Source organism: Gavialis gangeticus, unplaced genomic scaffold (assembly GCF_001723915.1).
Source record: "Gavialis gangeticus isolate Ggan-Ray unplaced genomic scaffold, GavGan_comp1, whole genome shotgun sequence".
Classification (NCBI taxonomy): Eukaryota; Metazoa; Chordata; order Crocodylia; family Gavialidae; genus Gavialis; species Gavialis gangeticus.
The window spans coordinates 22,538,192-22,547,087 of record NW_017728996.1 but is presented as its reverse complement, the minus strand read 5'-3'; the positions used below and the strand labels follow the sequence as shown (position 1 = coordinate 22,547,087).

General features: G+C 39.2%; 1 protein-coding gene across 1 annotated transcript in view; it reads right to left on the bottom strand.

Moving 5' to 3' along the window:
• The window catches only part of HOMER2 (homer scaffolding protein 2), a 120,317-nt gene extending 111,729 nt beyond the window's left edge, over nucleotides 1-8,588 (bottom strand). The window contains exon 1 of the mRNA XM_019504129.1: nucleotides 8,582-8,588. Coding sequence (XP_019359674.1) covers nucleotides 8,582-8,588 — 7 coding nt within the window. The remainder of the gene's footprint in view (nucleotides 1-8,581) is intronic.
• Between the last annotated feature and the right edge of the window lie 308 nt (nucleotides 8,589-8,896).

The following is an 8,896-nucleotide window of genomic DNA, read 5'->3' as shown; positions in this document are numbered from 1 at the left end:
AGTGCTTCTTGGTGCAGCCCCGCTGCAGAGCCACCCCAGCCCCACTGTGTGCCCAGGGCGCGGCAGGATGTGCCACAGGCAGACAGTGCCTGGGCCAGGCAGGACCAAGGGACCCTCCGCAGGCTGGATCCAACCTATGGGCTGTATTTTGCCCTCCCTGATATAATTCAACAAAAACGGGAAAGTAGCTGGAAGAGGCAGAAGATACTGAGAATGAATTACAACACACAGTGGAAGAACACAAGGAGAGACAGGAAGAGGCAGACAGCAAAAGAAAGAAAACGGATACTGAAAATAATGTAGAGGAAGAGGCATTCTTGTTCGCGGTATGTTTTGTTTTTTAATTGGTATGAAAAAGGTGTGGGGGGACGATTCACAACTAGCCAGTCAGATTTGATGTACATAGAAAAGGCCAAATTTTTCTATCAATTCCACCACCAATGTGCTTAGCTTCAAAGAGTATAATGCAAAATAATTTAGTCCCTTATAACTTAATTTTAAAGGCATATTACATGTCTATTTGTTATATTTCAAGTGCAAACACCCTGCAATTGACATCTAAATAAAAACCATGCAGTTACCATCTAGAATAATAATGTGCAAGAAAAAGATCTGCTTTATTTCAGTAGGCTGCAGCATGTAGTTGTTGGATTATATGCGACCACCTCTTAGAGCCATATACTACCAAACATCTCACTGAAGCAAAGCATACTTGTATTTTGTACCCAACATCATCTCCAACAGCAGCAGCACTCATTCCTCCAATAAGACAAGGTCTTCAAAATCCATTTACTGCTGGGTTTCTGTCTTTCTGAATCTAAACCCTTCCAGTGTGATCAGCTGTAACTTAGGGCACAAGGATCCACTGTCTCTGTCTGAATAGCAATCGTATTATACTTCCATAATTTAACTAATCTAAAAGGAGAAGCTGTTGGCCTATCCTTCAGTCTTCACACTGGAGGGCCAGCAGATTGCTTTTTGCTGGGTTCCTATCTTTTGACTTGTCTTGACTGGATAGTCCTGCCAAAAATTAAACCTCCTGCCAGCATAGGTCTTTGAGCTGCTGGAACACACAAACCTCTTCACTCAGTCAAGGTACAGGCCCTAACAAAGAGATTTGTTATCTTTGGCTCCCAATTATTCAAAGAAGAATAGGTGTATTTAACCAAGCCATGGAGTCTTTCTAAACTCCAGCAGAGGCTGGTGACATCTGCAAATGAGCAGGTAAACCTTGAATAGCTCTCCTGTTTTCAGACGCCCAAGTCCTTTGTTTTCTAGGGCTTTCCTTGTTGTCCTATTTCAAGACTAATGCAGATCACAGCTTATCTTGGCCTGTAATAGTCACCCTTGCCAAACCTATTTCCACATAAAAATTACAGGGTTTTCGTTTCAAAATAATAGCACTGAAAGGACACAGCCTTATTAATATGAAACAAAAGAGGCATAATAGCCTGGTACTCCAGCTCAGTGGCTCTTGGGTGCAGTTCTCAGCCCATCAGCGGGCCACGAGTGTGGAGCCAGAGGGAGAGGGTTGGCTGATCCCCTCCCCAGGCCTTGAACAGCATCACTTTGAAATGCCACACTGCTCGGCATGTACTGCTTCCTAAATGGGAAGGAACACAGATGCCTTAGCACAGTGCTGAGGGGAAGCTAATTAGCTGTGCAGGCCATTTGTTTCTGCCAAATTAGGTTCCATAACAAGTCAGATACCTTACTTCTGGTTCCTGAGGTCATACAAATCACTTTGCAGTTAAGGTGGTCTGTGGTATCAGAAAAGTTTAGAACCATTGATATGATTTATCTTTAACACAGTCAGAGTCATTAGAGTACCAGACATGAAGCTATACCACAGAAGTGGCCAACTGGCAGCATACATGCCACAAGCCTCCCTTCCTGCTCTATGAAACAACCTAAAGAGTTTTCTGACCACTTGTTTTGTGTGTGTACAGGTAAGAATTTTTATTTATCACTAGCAGAAGATAAATATTTCCATTTGTGGATAGCAGTTATTGGAATAACATGAACAATGTCCATACAAATGGAATTTACAACAAAATTAGATTGTGCCTTAGTTAACTACACCCTGAGGAATTATGAACTGCATGCTCTATGGGATATTAAGTGACTCAACTGACAAACCTGTATCAAATGACCACTATTTTTCAAGTATTTCAGGTCACGGACTTGAAGGCCATCTACTTTCCATGCAATCTCACCAATCAAGTCTTTCCCTGCTCTGCCTCCCTAGTTCCTGGCCTTGAATAAAACCCCAGAATGGCTCTATTTGCAATTAGGTGTAAGAAAACAGTTGTGAACACTGTGGAGACATAACACAGCAACTCATTATAAGTCACTTTGCCAAAAAGTAGGTGCTCTTCCATGACAGATGACTGCAATCACTTTAACTGTGCCCTTTGTTGGTGAACTGTAAAGGAACAAACAAATAAATGCAAAAACAGGGGTAGTGAAGGGCTGGTTATTTGTGGATGATTCCAGGACTGCTACCATTTCCAGTTCACAAGAGTCTGATGCAAAGCAACAGCATTGCTAGCTTGATTTTATAGCTGTTGTGCTAGTAGATGCAATTATGTGAAAATCTCATTTTTCATTAAAAGAAAAACATCTATTTCTAACCATCCTGTTCTTTTAGGGAACAGTTTAGAAAATATCTGAATCTTTAAAAGTAAAGAAAACTGAGGCCAAAAACTCCTACAATTTAAAAAGAAAAATCATGAATTCTGAGTAGGGAAAATAAAAGAAAAGTAGAATGTTTATGTTAAATATGTTTTTCCTTTTTAAAAATAAGTGTTTAAAATTTGATTTGAAAATTAATATGAATACCTAAACTTGGTAAAAAATGTTATATATGAATGAGTCCTCTGCAAGTTTTTCGATTATATGAAAAAATGAGGAAAACTTACTTTACCTTCTGAGATCATCTCAAGTTTTGTCAATTGCTTTATAATGTAGTACCTTAAGTATCTTTTATTTCCAGTCTATAATGAAGTAATTGCTGGTATTTAGAATTTTTTAAGTGGAGGTACTTCATTTCTATTGTGCAGAAAAAATATTTTTGTCTTAATTATTTGTTGTTTTTAGTTTAACTAGGTAGTGCAGGGAAAATATTTACTGCATTTGGACCAGTTTGCTTAAGTTGAAGAAACTGGGAGTTATAAAAGCAGGAACACTTGTTTTCCATGCTATACACAAAAACTCAACACGAGTAGATGAAATCTGTTAATTTAGAAAAAACAAACAAACCAAAAAACCCCCATACAACCTGAAATAAATGGATAAGGGTTTTCAACGTATTTTGATATCCAACATCCTTAAAACATGCTAGATGCCTAACAAACAACTATTAGGCACCTGGCTGCACCTCAAGGCACCTATATGCTTTGGAAAAGGTGGCCCATACTGTCCAGGAACAATGCAACAATTCGCTAGTTGCAGTTAATATTTCATGTTGTATTAGATGTAAAACATGTTTTGATAAACATTACTTTTAATGTCTAATAAAAGATATCAGATTTACCCAAAAAACCTTGTCTGCTTATATCTTTAGACCAACACAGCTACAACCTATATACCTTTTTCATGTACTGAGCACTTTATATAAAAGATCATAGGAGCACAGGAAAATAGAGCTGGAAGGGACCCTATGAGGTCATGCAGTCTAGCCCTCCACTCAAGTCACCCCTGAATTAACCATTCCAGTCAAATGCCTGTCAAATTTGCTTTTGGAAATTTCCAGGGATATTCTGTGCCCTGGGGAACCATCAGATGACAGGTACAGGGTTCCCTGGAGCCATGTCCCAAATTGGGACCTAAATGACCACAGCCTTTTTCACTCAAATACTGAGTACCCGTAAGATGATTCATGAGCTTGCCAGCAGGATAAGGGTTTGTCTGCAAAACTAGGATACTGGGCAACATAATACATAGCAAACATTTGTCAAAAACAATTACACTTGAAAGTTTCCTTGGGATCAGATACAGTCAATCTAAAATTCCTAGATTAAGAGAGTTCTCACCTTGATACTGTACAGTTACTTACACTTTGTTTACACTGACCAGTGGACAGTATGTGGCAAATGGAAGATTATTAAAGTAGTAATTTTACTGCTATTGTTCATATAATTTACATCTTGAACAGAATTCCTCTCTCAAGGAAGCACCTAACTAGTACTAGAATATAGTTCTTGTGTCAGCTCACTATCTCCGTGCAGGTACTGATACACTTCCACATTATGACAGCTCCAAAAGATTTGAGAGATGAGGATTTCCACCAAAAAAAAACAAAAAAAAAGTAACATAGTAACACAAATCCAACTGTTATGATACATACTCCCTTTGTCATTATAGCACAAACATGGCAGGCTTTGTGGCCTGAGCAGGGGCCACCACCCCTGCAGTTTTCAGCCCACTGAACCTTAACACACACAGGGTCATATGTCACAAGTTTTGACCATCAGCAGCTTGGGGTGCAGTTCCCCCAAACCCCTGCACCTACCTCCTTGCAACTTGGCAGGCTTTGTGGCCTGAGCAGGGTCCACTACCTCTGCAGTTTTGACCCCCATGGTGTAATACATGTAAGTGACACAAGTTTTGCTTTCAAGAATTTGGGGTGCAGTTCCCCCTGAACCCCTGCACTGATCTTCTTGAAACATGGCAGGCTTCATGCTCTCAGTAGAGGCTACCACCCCTGCATGTTTCATCCAAATCAGACAAAAGACAACAAAGTTATAGATATTTCATTGATTACCCATTATACCCTCAGCTGGATCGAAGCAGAAACCCAGTCTGGAGCTCCAGATCGGATTGCTGTAGCATCTGAAGTGGCCAGATCTGAAGCCAGATCAAATAGCTGCCTACTCGTACAGGCCTAGCAAACAGCATATCAGTGAATCATACATGTAGCCAACATAGCAAAAAAACAGAGCAAACATACCACAGTTCATAAGTCATAAAATTATTTTCTTAATAAAGATTTCTGGCACCTGAATCAAATGCCAGTTCTGCTACTTAGCATCTGGATAAAATCGTAACTGCTGTTTTGGGGATTTATTTTAAAAGCAATGTGAGGGACAATAGTTCACTGTTTTACATTTCACATGGAACAGTGAGAGAAGGAGAATTAAGGAGCCTTCAAGAGAAATCCACTGAGTTTTTTTTGATGATGATGATGATGATGATACACAGTATCCAATAGGCAAAATAAAGGCCTCCATATTGCATGAGATCCTGCAAATCTGAGAGTGCCAATTCCCAAGTATGCATGATTTTTAATTCCATCTATTAAAAGATAATAGTCAGATCTGCTGGAGAATAAAAGGTGCTACATTTTTTAACCATCTGCTTTTCAAGGTGAAAACGCACTAAATGTATTCTGATAGCAATTACTGGTACTACTATGTATAAAAATCACTTCCTATTGCTTCAGTCTGCAACCTTCTTGCTATTTTTTCTTTCCCTTTTCCTCACCTAATGAGACTTCATCCTCGTTTTCAAGTATTTTAAAATGATCACTTTTGTAAAAAACGTAAAAACAAAACCGAATTCATCTTCCATTCCTCTCTCACATAAAAATATGCTTAAAGAAATTAAAGTTTGCTTTCTCACATTCTGTAGCAGTACATAGGGAAGAGGCAAGTTCAGACAGATTTATTCTGAGGGAGAAATTAAATGAAGCAGATGATCACACAAGTCAGATTCACTAGGTACTGGCTAACTTGGCAGATGCGTAATGATATTTTAAAGCCCTTCACAACCAGATCAATAGTTCAAGTCAGCCCCTGGTCAGCCATACAAAGACACTACCAACCACTGCTTTTGATGCCCTACATGAGGCCAAGGATTGACTGGATACATAAAGAATAACTACGTTCTCATCCGAAGAAGTGACCCTTCCAGGTCCAGGGAGAAGCACGTCTGTGTAGTAATACCACAGGGAATTCTGAACCGCAACTGCTGTGCATCTACAACCTAGCTAAGCCAGTGATGCATAAGCTTTTATGAGCTCATAAGCATCTGATGAAGTGATATAAGGCTCCCAAAAGATTACGCATCTCTGATTTAGTTAGTCTACTCTATACGGTGCATCTCTACCATGCCTCCTGCCTGACTTCAGACTAACACAACTAACTATTCCTCTCTGCATCTATGGACTTCCTCATTTCCCAAGTGCTGTCCAGATACTTTGTTCATTTGGTCCTTTTTTCCTGGTATGTGGGCTTTCCCTTGAAGATTTATATTATATGATTTAGCAATGTCACCATCTGTTATGGTTCTTTTCAGGCAGTTACTTATTTAGGGACCTGTGTAGTAGATTTTTAATATAGGAAGCAACTATTTTGTGCAAGATAAATTATCTTCCATAATACAAAACCTATAAATATACAAAAGATGTCATTATAAGGAAGTGACAGCAGCATCGATAAAAGTACATCTTGATGCAGCCACTTTTGGTCCAATAAAAATGACAAAAAGGGGCTTAGAAATCAGTGAACAGGGAAAAGTTTCCTGATAAGCATATCACGTGAATTTATTCTTCCCTAATTGAAATGTCTGCTGTGCATGGTGAAGCAACACTGCAATGAATGTTTTTTGAACACTGGACTGCACTTCCACCAACTGAGAAAATGTCAAATACGCAAATAAACAGCACCTACTCTTCAAAAGTACATTACAGATGCCACTTGTGCTTGCCTAATTCCTAATGATAATGCATGTAACATTTGAGTCAGAAATACATAAGCAAAAAACATAATGTAATTTTAAGTAAATACAGGTTCTGAAGTGGCTTCCTAATTTATTTTAATTGCATCATTTGCATTCCCATAGCACCCAACAGTCTAAATCTGGCTCTTATCCAAAGCACTACACAAAAACACAGAGAAACTTCAGTCCAGCACCAACCTACTGCACAAAAGCCAGCCCCATCCAGTCCCATTTATAGATAAGCTGGTGCCATTTGAAAGCAATAGCATCTTCTTCAATGTTTTTATTATTATCTGGAAAAATTAGAAAAATATGACTGACAACCTTTTCTTGCCATTTAGCCTGAATTGTACAGCATTTTCCCACTAACTGCAACGCTTGCAAAGTAAGGATACAAATTTAATTACAGATACAGGCGTGATAAATCCTTATACTAAACCTGTACTACACTCAGCTGTACTATTTCTTTTCCATGATAAAATATGATAAGAACCTAGACTCAATGGACCACTAATTCTGACATATCATTTGCCATTTCTGACCACAGTTCTACAAACTGCTGCAAGTGAGCAGAATGTAGCCTATGTAAGGAAATTTGCTGGAGTCACCTGGGCTCTCTCTGCATGCACAATGAGCCACAGGAGTGGAGCCTACAGTATTAATTCACAAATCACAATACTATGTACTATGTCTGGCCAGATAAGCTGTTTGCCCATGCCTGACTATAAGAAAGACAGGTGTTTTCCTTTTATTAAAGTTTGTTTCAGGAAAATGTCAGAATCTTCTAAGATGAAATCACTATTAAGATGTACACATTTACTTCTGATGGCTCCCATGTTCCTCAATTTAACATTTCAGCAATTTACACAGAAGTTTTAAATGAAGAAAAAACTAAACTGTTTTTCATAAAATAACAATGTAATATTTTAGGATTATTCTGTTCTGACCTCCACAATCACTTCTTATCTACGCAACGCTGCCCAGCAGAAGTAGGTTTTGACTTCAAATTCCTTCCTTAATATTTATGCATTGATAGATATAATAAAGTAAGCAAATAGATCTTCTAGTCAAATCACTTTTAAGTTCTTCTCCCTTTCAAAAAAAAATTCTATATATTTGTGTGAAAAATATAAATAATCCAACCATACATTGTACAATACTCTGCAAGCCAGTTTTGTATACCAACTGCCTTGCATAACTGTTCAGCTGGTGAACAGCTGTTCAACAGCAGCTTCTGTGTTTGCAACAGACTGCCCTACCACAGCGGGATGGCAACTTGTTCAGTGGTGCAGCAGGTTAATTCATCAGCTTCTGTCTTTTTGGATACTTCAGTCTCAAAATCATAGCAATGTGAGGCTAGAAATGATCACAAGAAATAGTCGGTCCTGCCCTGTGCTTGGAGGCAGGAACGAGTATACTGAGACCCGCCCTGAGAGATGTTTGTCTGATCTGGTCTGAGAAAGCTCCAATAAAAGAGATTCCGTAACCTCCCTGGATAGCCTGGTATAGGTGTTCACCACCCTTGAAGTTAAAAAACGTTATCAGTATCCAACCTAAATCTTCTTTACAGCAAATTGAGCTGACTTTTTTCTTGCCCTATTGTACACTGAACATACAGAAGACAATGATAAATTTGTTCTGTAAAACCAGTTATTATATAGTGGTTAACTGTTGTGTCAAAGCTTTCCTGCATGAAACAAACCCAGTTCTTTCAACCTTTCCTGACGAGGTCAGGAAAACATGACCTTCTCTGTTATAGCTACTCTCTCCAATTTACCTATATCTTTCTTGACGTGCAGTGCACAAAACTTGAAAGTGCTCCTTCTGATGCCTCACAGAAGAGGCCCAAGTGAATAATTACTTCCCATGTCTCACATTCCTGTTAATACACCACAGAATGATGTTTTTCTCCTTCTGTAGCAGCACTGCAGAACTGACTGAAACTTAGTTTGAAACATTATAACCCCAGACTCTTTCCTGCAGTATTGCTGCATAGTAGGGCTGTGATTCAGGTGCTGATTCAATTCGGAGGAGATTCGGCTCGATTCAGTGGCCAAATCTCCAAATCCTAATCGAATCAGGAGACCAATAAAAAGGTCTGAATCGAGTCAGAAAGCTTCAGAGATTTAGGGAGCTGGACCCGGACCCCATGCTAGTAAGTGGGGGGGGGGGGGGG